This window comes from Ursus americanus, chromosome 16 (genome assembly GCF_024610735.1).
Source record: "Ursus americanus isolate L20-20 chromosome 16, mUrsAme1.1.p, whole genome shotgun sequence".
In the NCBI taxonomy this organism is placed as follows: Eukaryota; Metazoa; Chordata; class Mammalia; order Carnivora; family Ursidae; genus Ursus; species Ursus americanus.
The window spans coordinates 57,078,520-57,097,407 of record NC_142142.1 but is presented as its reverse complement, the minus strand read 5'-3'; the positions used below and the strand labels follow the sequence as shown (position 1 = coordinate 57,097,407).

Genomic DNA, 18,888 nt, shown 5'->3' with positions numbered 1-18,888 from the left:
AGGCGCACAGAAGGGCAGGGCTTCCTCCCTATGCAGCCAGCTAAGAGGCTGGGCTGCTGGAACTGGGGGTGTACTGGTGTACAGGGACGTCTCTCCCTCCCTCGGCAGGAGTCACTTTGCAGTGGTGCTGGTCCCTTTAGGGTTGCCTACAGGGGGTGGGGGGCTGGGGCAAGAGCTGCTTTGGAGGTATGCCTGCCACAATGGGTGGATTAGATGGGACAGGGCCGCAGGGGAATGCCAGGGCAGGGTTTGTGGTGCTAACGAGGTAGATGGAGAGTTGACAGGGCTGACTACTACAAGCATCTGGCTATCTGGGCTGAGCAGGGTGGGGATGAAAAATGGCATCTGCTAGCACTTATGTTCTTGGAGAAATCTCTTGCAGGTCTCTGCCCCTCCCTCCATCATACCTTCTCAGATAGTCAATAAACCTCTTCCGTGTACAGCCCAGGCACTCTTCAAACCGCTGTTATGATGCTATGTCGCTGTGGGGTTGCTGGTCACTCTGGCTCTTTAGGGGCAGGGACTCAGTTTCTTTCCTGTTGTCCTCTGGCTCTTCTGACATTAATAAGCCCACTGATTTTTTGGTTCCCTGAGTTGAGCCCTGATGATTTTTAAACCTCCTGAAGTTAAGTTTCACTGGTTTTCAAAGCCAGATGTTCTGTGGGCTCATCTTCCCAGTGCAGGTCCCTGATGCCATGGGTACCCGGCGTGGGGTCCGATCCTCTTGCTTCTCCCTGCTCGTGATGTCTCTTCTGTTTGTGGTTATTCCCACCAGAGCTTTGGTTCCTAACCAGGCTCCACCCCTCTTTCCCTCTGCAGTAAATCTTCCGTCTTAGGATTAACTGTGAAAGGTCTGTTCTGTCAGTCTTCAGGTCATTTTCAGAGTTTGTTATGTGGAGGTAGCTGCTGGTGTGTCCGTGGGTCAAGCTGAGCTCGGGACCCTCCTCTTCTGCCACTTTCCCAACTCTAGTACTTGACTTGTTCACGGTGCTTCCATGACCTGGTCACCTGACTTCATTAAATTAACTCTATTTCTACATTTTACCTTAGCTTCTACCCATTACACGAGTAGTAAACAAGAAAGAACCCAGAGCCTCATCACTCCCCCTACGTGACGACGTACCACAGATCCTCCTTTCGGTAATAGAGTGAAAACTAGGCACACCACTCTTCTCTTTCTGATATGAGCGAATTATTGAAACTCCTCCCCACCCCTTCCCCCAATCATGGCAAGTCGTCTGTCTTAGGGAACCAAGATTTCTGGATTTAGATCAGATCTCCTGACTAGTAGATGGGCGTTATTGTTGCACGTTTGTTCAGAGTATTAGGATAAATCTTTTCTTTGCTAATAATCTCAGGTGGACCACTTTTGGCCAGTAGGATCCATGCTTATATTGCCTCTCTGATAATGATAAGGAGCCACCAAAAGAATTTAAGCAAGGGAAGAGTGGCGTATCAAATATGTCTTTTAAAAAGTTCACTGTGGGGCGCCTGGGTGGCTCAGTCAGATAAGTGTCTGCCTTCAGCTCAGGTCATGATCTCAGGGTCCTGGGATCGAGCCCCACATTGGGCTCCCTGCTCAGTGGGGAGTCTGCTTCTCCCTCTCCCTCTGCCCCTCCCCCCACCTTCCCTGCTGTGCTCTCTCTTGCAAATAAAATCTGAAAAAAAAAAAAAAAAGAAGAAGAAGAAGAAAATTCACTGTGTAGAGAAATTTAGAGGATTTTAGCACTAAGATTGCAGACCAGGAGGCCTTCTTATATTTTAAAGTACATGCAAAGGTTAAATTGGAAAAAAACTGGAAAAAAAGATGAACTAAGAATATTCATTGCTTTTGTGTACCAAACAGCGGGGAATGGAGAAAATAACCATTTCTACCTCCACACCCAAGAAAGGCTTGTGGTAGGAACCAGCTGGTGTTAGTACAGATCTGTGTTAACGGGTGTATACGAACACTCCACGGGGATCAATGAAAGTTTGAACAGAAATCAGATACAGATTTTAGAGTATGAGCAGAGAAAATATGTAACTTGTGATAACTTTTGTTTATATCAAGACTAGTGGGGTAAACCCATAAATTTATAAAATAAGCAGAGTTTAACAATCTATATAATGGGATTTAGCATCTGATCTTTTAAACGCACAAAGGCTTTCATGTTTCCAGTCTGGTTTGTGAGGCTTTGCGAACTTGAGAACTCGTTTCAATGTAAATTAGAATATTGAAGGTCATTTTAGCTAAGCTCTAAAATTTGCCTTCAGTTATTTGGTGGACTTGCTGTCCTAGTGCTGTTTAGCATTTAAGTACAGCCCCAATATATCATTAATAAAATCCTCCTGGACACCTAGTCCACACTTGTTTGATTTACACAATGAGAGCTCATTCAAATTTGGTTTTGGTTTTGAACAAAAATTAATAAAAAATTCTGTGCAGTGGACCTCTGCGGTCCAACATGGTGACTACTGGCCCCAGTGTCTTTGAGCTCTTGTAATGGATCTAGTCCAAATTGAGATAATATAAAATACATACCACATTTTGAAAAAGTATGTGAAATATATCAATAACTTTTATGTTGGTTATGTCTTAAAGTGATAATTTTTGATAAATTGAGTTAAATGAAATATTACTAATTTCAACTGCTTTTTACTTTTTTTCTTTTAAAAATGCACCATGCTAGATCATTTAAAATTAGTATGTGGTTCACATTATATTTCTATTAGATAGCCTCTCAGTGGAATGCTTTTTATGCCCTAGCCTAATTGGGGCTTCCCATTAACTAAAGGACAGCTTAATTTCCCCCTAGGTGAGTATCCTAGGTATTACTTACAGGTTAGTCGGCCGTGTCCCATTGCTCTTACTGTTTTGAAGGAAGTCCTTAGAGACTACAAAAAGAAACAATCATGACTAGTTTTTTCTGTTTTTAGTTAGTATGGAGCACGACAAAGACAAATATTAGCAATACTCCACTACATCTCTTTATAATCCTAAATTCACAATTCTGGTCGTCATCAACCATGAATTTTAATAGGCCAGTGGTCAGTAAACTTTCCTGTTCTCTCCAGTGTGCTTAACCCGTAACCTAGGAATCAGCAACAGGAGTAATCCCATTACGTATGAATGAAGTTAATTACGGATCCCCTTGTAGTGCTACCAATTATAAGAAATGGGAAATGTTGCCCAGTTATAAAAATAGGAAAACATGATTAGGGTCTGTTTTCTACTTTTGCTGAAATTGAAGACATCTTTATGCCTATTTAACAGATATGTTCTCTTCAACATCTTTAGACTAATGACCCACTTGGATCAGGATTAGCTGGATGTGCTTCCTATTATCAGTTTTGGCTTCAAATTGTGGTCCTTATAAGGTCAACACAGTCTTTCCCCTTTCCTTCTTCCTTACGTTGTTCTGTTCTCGGAACTGTCTTGACCCCACTGCTGCACTGCTGTTCTGTCCATACCCAAGTGGAGAGTGATCGTAAACTCTTTTACATTTCATATATTTTCATTATTGTAAATTGGTGACTTTTCAGACTTTTTTTTAAGCGGTATAATCCTGCAAATCCTGGAAACATGTTTTTAAAATAGACAAAATCAGAATCCTGTTTGAATTGTGTGATAAAGGTGGGCTTTGTTTCCACTTAAAAATTCCCTTCCCTGCTGTCTAGAAGTGTCTCTGAGCCACAGTGTGGAAGTTTTAAACACAACTTGATGGACACTGATTAAAAGATCTCCAACAAGGGAGCATAGATTTAGTTTCTGGTGGTACATTCAGTGTTTAGCATCCTAACACCTAGGTTTAGCTTCAAAGTGCTCTTGGTGTATTGGAAAAAAGATCAGAGATCATAAATCTGAGCAGCTATTAGAGTGACAAAATAGACATCAGTCATTGAATTGTAGGAGCCTTCAGTGTAAAAGAAAATTTTGGATTCCCATAAGGTAGCACATTTCATTATACATTATCATACAGTTTAAAATTTAGACTACAATGATAGCAAAATTTTCTCTTATTTCCATATTCAGGATTATATCCAGCTGTACTCCTTTCTCCCTATTTAAGGAACATAGGAAAGATGTGAGAATTTCTTTTAAACAATCATAAAACATTAAAAAAGACATTAGTGAAGAAGGTCTAAAGCCATTTTTTAAAGAGTTCTTTAAAATATTTTCATATGTCCAACATGGTTTATGTATGATCAGGCCTAAAAATTGAGGGGAAAAAATATCAAGTAATGAAATATTTGAAGAGCACCTGGATCTATTAATAATTTAGTGTTCGATATTTTTATTAGTGTTCTTAGCACATTACAGTGACTCTGTAATTAATGTCCAGTGCACCCTGACTTCCTGTAGTGGAATGAAACTAAATCTAAACTTGAAGGACTTTGTGCCAAAGATTCAAATACAGTTTTCTGGTTTAAAGGGCTGTCTTTGGCTCTTAAATTTTTCATTGTAGCCACTTGACTGAGAAGCCTGTGAACTTGCCTTCTTCCAGGTAGCTTCATGTAATAACGGCCAGTAAAGCCACTGGAGTTTCATCCTTGGGCCTTCCAGTGGAGAATAGAGCATACTTACAGGCCATATTTTTGACTTAAATAAAAAATGATAGATACAAGGTTATAAAGAAGGCAGTTGTCTTTTCAGTCCTCTGATGGCCTTGGTTACTTTTTGGTTTCTTTTTGAAAACTGAAACAGTGTAGTGATCTCCAGACATCAAATATATTGTTCACAAAATCACAACTTACTATCAGTGGTGAGATTAAAGCTAATAAAGATTTATTTTATTGGCTTCATTTTCATTCCAAAGCAAGTTTTTTCCATCTTCCACAAGTCAGGACTGCAGGGTCAGGAGAGAGTGAAGGCCCTGATAGCTGCTGCCCTCCGTGTGCAGGGCACCGCACGCGCGGACTTGTTGCTCTCTCACCTGCAAGGTTCGTGGGTTTATCTCCATTTTAAACATGAGAAAATTGAGGTTCCAAGCAAGTAACTCACCATGGTCACACACAAAAGTGGTAAAGAAACTACCTAAACTCCTAGCTAATCCCAAAGATGATGCATTTTCACCATATTGGCTGACTCGTGAAGAGCCATCCCCATTGAGTAGTGCTGGTATTATAACTAGTATTACAAGTACTGTAATAAGTAGCTGTGCTGATGTATTACGAGTACGGCATTCTAGGTATTTATAATTAGATTTTAGATGAGTTACAGAAAGATTGTTTTAAGAATAGCTTTCCTTGGATCATATAAGTAATAGACTTGCTACATAAATGTCAAAACGAGAGTAAAAATCACCTGCAATTTCCAAGTATTTTTTTTTCATAAGTTCACCATTTTGTTCATTTCTATTGTAGTTGACATATACTGTATTAGTTTCAGGTGTACAACATAGCGATTCAACAATTATATGCATTAGAAAATGCTCAGCACAGTAAGTGTAGTTACCATTTGTCATCATAAAAGTTATTAAGATATTATCGACTGTATTCCCTAAGGTGTACTTTCTACCCCTGTGACTTATTTATTTTATAATGGGAAGTCCGTACCTCTCAATCCCTTATCACCTATTTCACCTAGTCCCCTTTCCCCCTCTCCCCTGGCAGCCACCAATTCGTTCTCTGTATTTATGAGTCTAATTCTTATCATTGTATGTTTGTTTTGGTATTTTGTTTTCTTTTTTAGATTCCTCATATAAATGAAACCATGCGGTCTTGGTCTTTCTCTGTCTGACTTATTTCAGGTAGCATAATGCCCTCTAGGTCCATCCATGTTTCCATGAATGGCAGGAAATCATACTTTTTAAGGCTAAGTAATATTCCATTGCATTACCTACACCACATCTTTATCCATTCTTCTACTGGTAGACAGGTTGCTTCCCGGTTGTAAATAATGCTGCAGTAAACATAGGGGTGCATCTGTATTTGCAAATTAGTGTTTCCTTTTTCTTTGAGTAAATACCCAGAAATGGAATTACTGGAATGTATAGTATTTCTATTTTAATTTTTTGAGGAACATCTATACTGTTTTCCATAGTGGCTGAATCAGTTTATAATCCTACCAGTAGTGCTTGAAGCTTCTCTTTTCTCTAACATTTGTTATTTCTTGCATTTTTGATACTAACCATTCTCGCTTGAGGTGATATCTATGGTTTTGATTTGCGGTTCCCTAATGATTAGTGGTTAGGCATCTTTTCATGTATCTCTTGTCCATTTCTTATTTAGAAAAATGTCTGTTTAGATCCTCTGCCAATTTTTTAATTGGATTGTTTTTGGGGCTTTTGAGTTGTGTTTTTGTTTTGTTGTGTGAGTTCTTTATATATTTTGGATAGTAACTCTTTATCAGATCATTTTGCAAATATCTTCTCCCATCACATACGTTGCCTTTTTATTTTGTTAATGGTTTTCTTTGCTGTGCAAAAGCTTTTTAGCTTGGTGTATTCCCAGTTTAGTTTGGTTTGGTTTCCCTTGTCTCGGAGACGGGTCCAGAAAAATAGTGCTAAGGTTGATGTCCAGGAGATCATGGCCTAAGTTTTCTTCTAGTAGTTTTAGGATTTCAGGACTTCCATTTAGGTCTTTAAGCCATTTTGAGGTTTGGGGGTTTTTTTGTGTAGGGGGTCAGTGGTCCAGTTTCCCCAGCACCATTAATTGAAGAGACTGTCTTTTCCTCGTTGTATATTCTTGCCTCCCTCATCATAGATTAATTGATCATAGAAATGTGGGTTTGTTTCTGGGCTCTCAGTTTAGTTCCATTGATCTCTGTGTCTGTTTTTGTGGCAGTACCGTATTGTTTTTGATTATTACAGTTTGGTAATGTATCTTGAAATCTGGCATTGGGACACCTGCAGCTGTGTTGTTCTTTCTCAACATCGCTTTGGTTATTCGGGGTCGTTGGTAGCAGTTCCATACAAATTTTAGCATTACTTGTTCTAGCTCTGTAAAAAAATACTACTGGTGTTTTGCTAGGGCTTGCATTGAATCCGAAGATTGCTTTGGGTAGTATGGACATTTTAATGATATTTATTCAGTTCCTTTATCAATGTCAGAATAAGTTTTTTCAACTCTTATTCTTTTTGATGCAGTTGTAAATGAGATTGTTTTCTTAATTTCTCTTTCTGCTAGTTATTCTATAGAAATGCAGAATTTTATTCCCCATGCTTATTCCCTGTGTTCCAATTTTTTTCAAACCTTGTGCTCAAAAAAGATGTTTGATTCCAATCTTAAATTTGTTGAGATTTGTTTTGTGGCCTAATCTACCCTGGAGAATGTTCCACGTGTGCTTAAAAAGAATACATGTATTCTCTTTCTGGAGGGAATGTTCTGTCTGTATCTTTTAGTTCTAGCTGGTCTGTTATTCAAAGCCACTGTTTGTTGATTTTCTGTTGGGTTATCTACTCACTGATGGAAGTGGGGTGTTGAATTCCCTTATGTCACTGTCAGTTTTGCTTTGTGTTTGTTAATATGTTAATATTTGTTTTATGTATTTAGGCACTCCTATGTTGAGAACATAGATATTTACGATTGCTATATCCTCTTGTTGGATTGATTTATCATCATGTAATGTGCTTTGTCTCGTTACAGTCTTTGTTTTAAAGTCTATCTTGATATAAATATTATTCCAAGTGTTTTTCACTTCCATTTGCATAGTGTATGTTTTTCTCTCCCTTCATTTTGAGTCTGTATGTGTCTTTAGGTCTGAAGTGAGTTGCTTTTAGGATCATAGAGATCAGTTTATCATTCAGTGGCCCTGTGCCTTTTGATCGGAGCTTTTAGTTCATTTACGTATAAAGTAATTATTGATAGGGATGTAATTATTGCCATTTGCCCTTTTGGTCATTGTGTTCTGGTTGTTTTTATAATACTTCTCTGTTGCTTTCTTTTGCTCATTGCTTGGGATTGATGACTTTTTTTTTTTAAGATTTTATTTATTTACTCGACAGAGATAGAGACAGCCAGCGAGAGAGGGAACACAAGCAGGGGGAGCGGGAGAGGAAGAAGCAGGGTCACAGCGGAGGAGCCTGATGTGGGGCTCGATCCCATAACGCTGGGATCACGCCCCGAGCCGAGGGCAGACGCTTAACCGCTGTGCCACCCAGGCGCCCCGGGATTGATGACTTTCTTTAGTGTAATGTTTGGCTTTCTCTGTTCCTGTGTATCTATTACAGGTTTTTGGTGATTATCAGGACATCCTAAGTATAGAGCAGTCTATATGAAATTGGTCACTTAAGTTTGAACACATTCTAAAAGATTACATTTTTATTCCCTTTCCATGTTTTACGTTTGTTATATTTTACATCTTTGAACCCGTCTTTTATAGATATAATTAATTTTACTACTTTTGTCTTTTAACCTTGTACTAGTTTTATAAGATGTTACCATTATGTTTGCTTTTACCAGTGAAGTTTATCTTAATTTTCTTCTAGTTAGGGCCTTTTCTTTTCACTTAAGGAAGTCCCTTTAATATTTCTTGTAAGAAAGATTGGTTTAGTGATGATGAGCTCCTCTGACTTTTGTTTGTGTGCCAAACTGTCACTCCTTCAAATCTGAATGACAGTCTTTCCAGCTAGAGTATGCTTGACTGTACCTTGTTCCCCTTTCAGCACTTTAAGTTTCTGCTGAAAAATCAACTGATAGCCTTCAATGTAACAGTTTTCTCTTCTCTTGCTGCTTTGAATATGCTCCTTGACATTTTAATTGGTGTGGACCCCCTTGGGTTCATCTTGTTTAGGGCTCTCTTTGCTTCCTGGACCTGGATGTCTGTTTCCTTTCCCAGATTAGGGAAGTTTTCAGCTATTCTTTCTTGTAAGTTTTCTACCCTTTTATCCCTTCTGGGACCCCTATAATGCAAACATTAGTACACTTGATGTCCCAGAGATTCCTTAACCTGTCCACTTATTTTTAATTCTTGCTGCTTAACTTGGCTGCTTTTTATTACCTGTCTTCCAACTCACTGATCTTTTGCATCTTCTGATCTGCTGCCGCTTCCCTCTAGTGTGGTTTTCATTAAGTCATTTTATTCCTCAGCTTTGACTGGTTCTTCTTTATTTGTTGAAGTTCTCCCTTAGTTCATGTACTCTGGAGACTCTCGTCCAATGAGCAGTTTTATGATCATTTACTTTGGTTACTTCCGTTTTGTTTAGCTCCTTATCTGAGGTTTTGGATATGTCTCTAGCTCTCCATTTTGCCTGTGTTGTTACTGCATATGAGGTCAGCCACATCTCCTGGTCTTGCAGGTAGCGGCCTTATGTATAGCTGTTCTGTGGTGCCCGGCAGCACTGTGCACAACTCCTGTGGGTGCTCTGGGGGGCAGAACTGGCCCTCAGCTCAGCTGTCTGGAAGGACCACCTATGCCACATGAGTGGCAGGACTTGCCTCTGAGAGGTCTGGCCGCAGCCAGTGTAGGTACGTTGGCTGATGGAACTAATGGCCCCATCCCCAGGGAAAAAGTTACTATGGAGGAGGTGCCAGTCTTGACCAGGGCTGTCTGCTGGGTGGGGTGAGTCCTCAGGCGATGTCAGAATTGGTTCCAGCAAACTCTGAGCCAGCTAGAATGAAGGAGGGCAAGAAGCAGCACCTTCAGATCCCTGCCCCCTCTGCCCATGTCCAAAATTAGTATATCATCTTCTTCACATGTACCCCAGACACTTTTCAAACTGCTGGTTCTCTGCTGGGTCTCCAGCTAAGTGATACAGTGTGCTGACCTTTTAGGAGAGGAGACAGGATTCTTCTCCTACCCTCCTCCATGTGGTGTTCCCCTCTCTGGTCTCCGTTCATCTCAGTGGGAGTTGCGTCACCTAGAGGGGTTGCCGCAGCATGCCCCGGGGAGGAGGTGCGCTCAGGCTCCTCACTGCCCCGTCTTCCTCCCCGTACCTCCAACGTTCCTTACAAGCAGGGTAGGTAATATGTTAATTCAAAGCACATATTCAAACCAAAGATAATTAAGACTCCTTTGTTTTCCTTTTTCAGTGCCATCAAAAGAACAGAAAAGAGGCAGTCCCCTGTAATAGATGCCTTGTTCCATTTTTAGATTTCTCCATGTTTTCGGTTACTCCTACCACTCAATGACAACTTATAATTTTAAAATAACCCTTCCCATCCTTTGGCTAACCCAGTTAATGATATGTGTATATATAACTTAAGGAAGTGTTATATAGGAAATTCTTTCCTAGATATGGCTGATGGAATGGCTGGCCCATTGTCCCCCTCTTCTAGGTCCTGTTTTGAAGCAAACTACATGAAAATATGTACTTCCCTGAATTTTTCTCTGTAGTACAAAATATGCCTTTATAACCCATAAATCATAGGTGACTGACACATTAATAAGCAAGTAAACTGCAGTTCTCCATTGGGAAGTATATATTGTGTTTATGTACTTTTCAAATTGAAAATAGTTGTGTTAGACATGTACAGAGTGCAAAGTTAGAATAGTGAAAGTCTTAGTCAAGAATATGTTTGTCAAAATAATCTCTGTTTTAGTTCTCCCTGGTTTCCAGTTTCTAGTTCACAGGGAGTTGCTCTTGTCTGAGTTAGAGTCCCTCCGTAGAAGTGTCAGGGCTTCAGTAACCCTAGCCAACTCAGTAGCCCTTTCTGCAGCGTGGTCTGCAAATTAATTTCATCTTGCTGTCTGGTACAAGCTGTACAATGAATTACAGGATCTGTTGGGGAAGTTGCAATGACTAATAATTCCGCAGTTAGTTTCCCTTGTGGTTTATTAGTTGCCACTGATGTTCTAAAGTCTCTCTTCTTCAAACTTTGGCCCATAGCCCGGCAGCTCCCTAGCACGTATTTACCAACTCAGATGCCTTGTCTGCCAGAAGTTACAAAATACCTGGAGTACAGAATAGGGTAGCCCTTCTTTTATACAGCAGGTCTCTTCGCAACAGATTAACAGGATTGGAGACAAGAGGTTACCTCAGATCCACTCAGGAGCCTCGCAGGTGAAAGAACAGGGGAAAGGTTATCTGGAGATACCCACAACGTGTGCATATTTCTGGACCTGGGTGAAACATGAAAAGAACAATAGAAATTCCAGAATAACATTGCTCTAGGATCCACAAGAAACGACAGGAAATGAAAAAGACACCTTTATAAGGTTTGGTAACTCTGCAGTCTTGAGTTTCTTCTTGCCTTTACCCTTCTCTATCTTTTCCCAAAACTCTGGGAAAGCATCTTTCCCAAAGCCAGTCCCTGAGGAACTGGGTACGCTTCCCATCCAAGTACCCCGTCTCTTCCTCGTGCTTGAATCCCCTAGCAAGGCTGCCAAAACCGTGAAGGGGATTACGAGTCTATTCGGGTCTGCCCCCTGCCTTGGTTTAGAAAGTGCTTCCGTGAATCACTGACGAGCAACCCCTGGGGACTCCTCCAGCAGCAGCCCTGCAGCTTCGCCCAGGTCCCCTGTTGCAGAAAGAGTTCAAGGACTGCCCCCAGCAGTGCCTCACAGAGGAGGGGCCCGCAGCCAGGTCAGACAGCCGAGCGGGCTCGCAGCCAGTATCCACCCTCACGCGTAGGGCCGTAGGACTGGAAACACGCTGTAGAGGACCTTGGTGCGTCTTCACAGCGTCTCCAGAGCACTGGAAAATACCTGTAAGACGGACAGTATCAGCTAGGAGAGGACACGTAGACTCTTTCCACATCCGGTCCACCCCGCGGTCCTGGGTAGCTTCTAACAGGCATTGGAGTCGGAGCAGCCTGACGTCCTCACGCTGAGACGAAAGGCTGGTCTGCGTGGCTCCATATACTGCGTGGTAGGATGATGCCTTTTGTTTCCCTTTCTTCCAAGGTGTCAGGGCAACTCTCAGCCAACCGGATGCACTCAGTCCAGAACAGTCTCTTATCCAAGTTCTCAAGACTCCTTTTTCCTCCTCGTCATCATTTCTGCTTCCCAGGCTATGCTTTGCATGTTGAACGTAGGGGATCTTGGAGGTAGCACTCACATCACAACATTCAAGTAAGGCTGGCAAGTCTCCCTCTTCCACAGAGAAGTTGTTCTCAGACCCTAAAGCCATTGGCAAATATCCAGCCAAAAAGTCATCGTCTCTTTCTTCTCCATCCCAGGCAAAGAAGGTGAAGGGGGAGTAGGGGGAGAAGCAGCAATAGCGAGGCGGCTTGGGAACCAGGAGAAAGAAGCCTAGAGTTTCTTAATTCATTCTTTGTGGCTGTCCGGGTTCATTCTTTTATTTCCTGGTATTCAGAGATACCAATAATCCTTTTAAATAGGGTTTTTCAAAAAATCCCTATAAATAAACCAATTTGCCTACATCAGATGAGCCTTTCTCTGGTCATTGCAAAGCAGGATTTTTATAAGCATGCTTATTCCAAACATGACAGAGTACAGTAAGCCTTTTAGGAAAGGTACCTGCTGATAGACCTCTTATATTCTTCTACCTTTAAAGCCAGTGGTGAATCACATGCGAACTTTGAGCCTGTATTATATAGGAACTCAGAATTTTTGCAGAGTTAGTGTGGAATTTTCCCTGGGAACCCAATCCCACGGAGTCAAAAGGACATGTTTTAGCAAACATTCAGGGTCTCTTACCTAATCAGAGGTGGCCACACATCTTCCAACAAATTCAGCATTGGAAGGACTCACATGAGGTATACCATCTTTATCGCCAAATTGTTGAAATGAAAAAGAAATCAAGGCCCAAAGGAACATGCCAATTCATAAATATAGAATTAGCTATTTTTACTACCGAGAAAATGCATGCAGACATAGCCCGTAAGTGACTAAAGAACTATAATGAATTTTCTTCTCTATTTATATGGAATTAAAACTTCAGTTCTTAAACATCATCCTACTTATTTTAGTAAATACTCAACACACAGTTCATTTGCACCAGGAACTACTGTGTGGCTGCTCTGACGTCCTGTTTTTATAATTCTTTATCAGAACCTCCTACAAGTACTGCATCCAGCACGTATGAGGACACACATCCGTCAACGTGCCTCCCTAAGGGGAGATCAGCTTCAGTCTCCTAAAGCTCTCCTAGTCTGTAGAAGTCCCGTCTGCAGTGTGGAACCACCTGTCATTTATCTGCTTGGGCTTTTAATATTTCTGCGGATGATTCTGGGCCTTGGGAGCTGGGAGGCACTTCCAAGGCAACAGCAACCATTCCAGGGATTTCGTGGTTAGCACTCATTTCTTTGGTCTGATAAGGAGAAGGTCGGCTGGGAAAGTGTCAGAGACTCAAAGACCCGCTCTACACATGCACACTCACCTGCCTCTCCCTGCCCCCACGTGAGCTCCCAGTCTGGGTCAAGCATGAGAGCCAATCGCTAATTGCATTGAACCCGACTCCATATTAGTGTGGGGTGTTACTATACCTGGATATGGAATTACTATGTTTTAGAGAAAGCACGCCTTCAACTTTATAAAGTACTGCCAAATTGTTCTCCTGAATAGTTATACCAATTTACACTCCCACCTGTAATGTATGAGTTCCTACTTTCACACATCCTTGGCAACATCTGGTGTTTGCAGACTTTATTTTTTCCAATCTTATGAGTGTGAAGTGGTGTCTCATTTTTGGCTTTAATTTGCATGTCTTCACTAGTGAGCATCTTTTCATATGTTCGTTGGTCATTTGGGTTTCCTCTTCTGTGAATTCAGTGTTCATATCTTTTGCCTTAAAACGGTTAACCTTTCTCAATGTATAGGAATACTTTGTGAGTACCAGCCTTTTCTTTGGTCCTATACATTGTAAGTACCTTGTTCCAATCTACGGCATTTTTGTTTATTCTTTGGCATAAAACTTTATGTACTCAAATCTATCAGTCTTCTTGATAGCACATGGTTGTGTGTCTTCTTTAAGAAGTATTTCCCCATCAGGACGCCTGGATGGCTCAGTCAGTTAAGCCTCTACTCTTGGTTTCAGCTCAGGTCATGATCTCAGGGTCATGACACTGAACCCTGCATAGGGCTCTGTGCTCAGCACAGAGTCTGCTTAAGATCCTTTCTTCCTCTCCCTCTATCCCTCCCCCTGCTCGCACACGCTCTAAAATACAATCTTGGAAAAAAAAAAAAACAACAGTATTTCGCCATCCTGATGTCTGTGTGTCCTATAATTTCTTTTAAAAGCTTTACAGTATTTTTCATATTTAAATCTTTGATTTACAATTTATTTTTGTGTATGGTAGGAGATAAAAATACAATTGTTTTCCATATAAATAATCAGTTACCCGAGGACCATGTTAAATGGTCCATCTACGTTAATTTCTAATGTCACTTATACACATGTATTACCTTCAGGTCACTCTTCTGTTGTATATTTTGTTTTTTAATCTTTGCCTGTACCAATATAACCTTGACTGGATTTCTGTAGTTTTATACTACGCATTGACAACTAACAGGAAAGTTCCTCCTCTTTCGTTCAATACTGCTTAACCATTCTTGGTCTTTTGTTTTCCCATAGTAATTTTAGGATGAGCCTCTCGGGTTTCCTAAAATTCCCTTTGAGGACTTTTATTGGAATTTCAGATTAATCTGAGAATTGCCATCATCATATGTACAGTCTCACCATCACCATCCATGAAAATGGTATATTATTGTTCCTTTCATTCAAATCCTCACTTATGCCCTTCAGTACAGGCTTTCCATTTTGGTTTGCTCCATAAACTCTTGTCTATCTTTTCCTCTTTAGATTTTAGTTTTTGTTACTTTCACAGATGGGATAATTTTTTTAAGACTTATTTATTTGAGAGAGAGAGAGGCAAGCAAGGAGGGGAGGCAGAGGAAGAGAGAGAATCCTGAAGCAGACTTCCTGCTGAGCACAGAATCCAACACGGGGCTCTATCCCAGGACCCTGAGCTCATGACCTGAGCTGAAATGAAGAGTCAGCTGCTTAACTGACTGAACCGCCCAGGTACCCCTACAAATGGGATTTTTTAGTTAAAATTTTAAATAGGTTTGCTAGTATAGAGCAATACAGATTTTTGAACTAGAACCTTGTATCTTCAGTGTAATAACATATTATCCAAGAGTATTGTATGTATGATACAGTTTCTTACTGTCTGTGGAAATCTGTTCTGGGGCCTAGTACAAAGCCAATTTCATAGATCTTCCACATGTATTTGAAATGATTTTCTCATTTTGTGCAGGTTTTTGTTTATGTCCATTAGATAAGCTTGTAATTGACTGTCCCAGTTGTCTGTATTCTTAACTGCATTTTCTGCTTCATCATTCAGTTAATACTTTCTTTCTACTAATCCAATTATCTTTTGGAGACTCAGTTCACAATTATTATAGCGTCCTTGTGAATTCTTTTTACTATTATTTGAATGCTTTTTTGTCCTCCTAATGTTTTTACATTAAAATACATATTCATAGAGCTTTCCAAGTTTTCTTTAGCTACAAAGGATAGAAAACTTGACTACAGTTTCTTAAATTGAGGGAGGCATTTTCTTCTCAAATAACAATGTCAGAGATAGGCGTTGGTCTACCCACTGAGAAACCTGGGCTCTTTGTGTCTGTGTATCATTCACACTGTGACACCTTTCTTCCTCTTGCTGGCTTTCTCCCTATGAGGTATTGTTGGATGGGGGGGAGGGGTGGTGGGGCCAAGGGGAGGGTACTAACAACCTTTACCGTCAGTATCTCATGGGATAGTACCTGTTTCAGCATCTAGAGGATCTTTGTCCCGTGATTGTAAAGGATTTGCTGTTGCCACACATTTTGTGAACATTCTTCGCAGAAATAGATCTTATCTTCTAACGAGTCAAATGTGACCATTTCCCTTCTCAAGTGAAGCCACCGGGGAGAAAGTGCTGATGCAGTCCTCTCTTTAGAGCCAGAAGCAGTTAAATGCTCAAGCCTCGGGAAACCAAATGTCATTAATGACTAGCAAGGCACAATACACTTAGATTTCAAAGCATTAATACAAAATAAAAATATGGTCAGGTTTCAGTGAATGTTTGTATTTAGGAATTATATATGTGTGTGTGTGTATATATATATATATATTCTCTCAAGTGATGATACCAGTCTTTTCTATAGTTTTTCAGAAGACTGATTTCAGTATTTTCTATGAAACTCAGCATCACTGTGTATCATTTGCTGGGGCATTGGCGGGGCCACCAGGTAGCCCGACTTACTCAGGAACTAGGACCTCAACGCCCCCCACTTCCCTCCCTCCAAAATGCCCACTGCATCTGAGTCCACCTGTGACCTTGCCCCGGACATTTGATGGAACGTGAACAGTCTATGTGGTTGGCATTTATAGGCTTCAGGCTCTACAAAGCAAGTTGGTCTAATTCTGTTTTGTCCTTAAAATGATTATGTACATGGTTCTAGTACTTCCCAGGGGTTTAGAATACATTAATACACATAATATTTGATTTGTGCTAAAAATTAACAGCATTTACTTACCTTAGTTCATTCAGCCCTCCTTTGCACTGAGAAGTAAAGAATATCGGTCTCCATTATGGAGTTCAAGCTGCAAAAAATACAAAAACAAAAAGTTGTTACATTCAAAGCAGGAGACTTTCTTTAAAAACATTAGAATCAGTGTTATTTTTGAGTTATTAGGTTAAAGTGCACAGGTGGAGCCTGGTGCTAGATAATTATTTGAGTGACTACACTTTCATCTGAGCATTTTCTTGTCGGCACTAAAACTTCTTAATCCAGTTTTGAATGCCCTTGTCATCATTAATCCTTGTCCAACACAGTATTGTTAAAACCAGGTGTCTTTTCATTAAAGGACGTAGCAAGTGTTTCTTACAGGCGATTAAGCATTGTGAACATGATTTTCCATTTACAGATTTTTTTCTAGATGACTTTTCACATTTGAAGTTTTTGCGGTGGTGGAGACCCCTTCCTTTTCTCCCCATCCTGATTAAAAAGAGCTTGTATCTTTCTGACTAGTTAACCTCTAAAACTTGACACTGAAAAACTCACTTTTCTTTATTCTCCCCACAGTGATGATCCCCATCTTCATATGTTTCCTCACAGATTTTCAACTCTCTGGGTTCTCTCCGTGTTTCTCTGAGCTGTACAACTCCATCTTAAATTTGAAGTCCATTACTATTGTAATTAGATGATCAATTCTCCTTATAAATTTGAATTAATTTGAATTTAGATTTTGTTGTGTCTTACGTGTTCTGAAATCATCTTTCAGCCATGGAAACAAAGAAGTATTTTCCTGCCGGGGAATCAAATTGGCAGTGGATTGGTTTTTGGAAAGAGGCCACAAAGATGTTACAGTTTTTGTTCCAGCTTGGAGAAAAGAGCAGTCCCGACCTGATGCTCTCATTACAGGTAAGCCCTGTGAGTGGTCTGCTCGTAGCTTCAGACGTATCTGGGTGGGTCATCGGACACTGTCAGATGTCGCACTGACGAAGATGTCCATCTGGTCACTCAGTCTCTGTGACTGCCACATTCTCTGGGGTGAGACCTCAGCGTTGTTGGTGAGTTTACAAACTCTGAGGTTAAGGAAATAGTAATCCTTGCTCCATAAACCAATGGTTTGGGGTTTTTTGTTTTCTTTTTGTCATTTGGAAGCTTCTTCAAATTTTGACTTTGGGACATGTATAGGAGTCAGGAGACCTAGATTAAAATTTTGGTTTTGCCACTTCCTAGCCATTGGAGCAACGTGCTTGGAGTTCTGTTTCCCTTTCTGTAATATGAAATCAGCAACATAGTTCAAAACAGACCTTCAGGACCCTGGGGGGCTGCTGTCTGGGGTGAAGTAGAAGGAAAGGACTCCATCATTGAAGTGTCTGTATTTTGTAATTTTTAAATGTATGAGTTTCAGGCAAAGACACATTGCTGAACATTTTGCTGAAGTTAACTGTTCCTGCCCCTCTGTCCACCTCCAACGTTAACAGAAACTGAGGAACCTGTGTGAAGAAAACTATACTTTTCAAATCAAAAACAGAGAGACCACAGAGCACATGCCTGAAGGGAAGAGTAATCATTCAGTCATTACTTGAGCTGGCGTAAGAACAGATAAGCAAGACACGGTAGAGTCTAGACCTGTGGAAGCAGACCCTAGTCCATATAAGCTGTAAAGGGAAGAAGGTGCCAGAATTCACCAGGAGCACCAAGACATTGGATAACTCTTAGAAAAAATATACATCTTTAGATCCTTATCTTACATCATGTAACAGTAAATTCCGGGTGGTTGAAGAATTGCCAAAAAACAATAGTCTTTGAATGGCTGGGGGAAAACCTTACCAAATTTTGGGAAGAAATTACAAAGGAAAAGATAATTTTCATTGCATGAAAATCTAAACTTCTGTATTTTGGGAAGTTTTCTTTAAAATAAGAACTTTTATTTACCTAAGAGGGAAAAAAATATATAAGCAAAGAATCAACATCCTTAACATCTAAAGAGCTCATACACACCAGGAAAACACACACAGAGCTCTCCCCAGGATAGAAATGGTAACATGGTAGGAATAGCTCACAGAACGCAGGTGCCCAATAAGAGAAAAAAGTTCAGCCTCATTAGCAGTTCAAGAAATGACAAATATAGGGGCGCCTGGGTGGCTCAGTTGGTGAAGCGTCTGCCTTCAGCTCAGGTCATGATCCCAGAGTCCTAGTATCGAGCCCCCCCTCAGGCTCTCTGTTCAGCGGGGAGTCTGCTTTTCCCTCTGCCCTTCACCCTGCTTGTGCTCTCTAGCTCTCTCACTCTCATATAAATAAATAAAATCTTTTTAAAAAATGACAAATTTAAACAACTCTTGTATTTCACCCATCAAATTAGCAGAGATTGAAAAACTGGTAAGCCTGGGGGAGCTCTTCCTTCACTGCTGTGGAAACAAATTGTTACAACCTCTCTAAAAAAAAACAGTTGGGTCTTCAGATATTAATATTCTTTTTGTTTTTTAAAGATTTTATTTATTTATTTGACAGAGATAGAGACAGCCAGCGAGAGAGGGAACACAAGCAGGAGGAGTGGGAGA

General features: G+C 40.5%; 1 protein-coding gene across 6 annotated transcripts in view; it reads left to right on the top strand.

Annotated features, from left to right (window-relative positions):
* The window catches only part of ZC3H12C (zinc finger CCCH-type containing 12C), a 131,829-nt gene that overhangs the window by 100,126 nt on the left and 12,815 nt on the right, over positions 1–18,888 (top strand). For all 6 annotated transcript variants that reach the window (XM_087868461.1, XM_045797731.2, XM_045797732.2 and 3 more), the window contains one exon: positions 17,100–17,239. In XM_087868461.1, the coding sequence (XP_087724587.1) occupies positions 17,100–17,239 (140 nt within the window). The remainder of the gene's footprint in view (positions 1–17,099; positions 17,240–18,888) is intronic.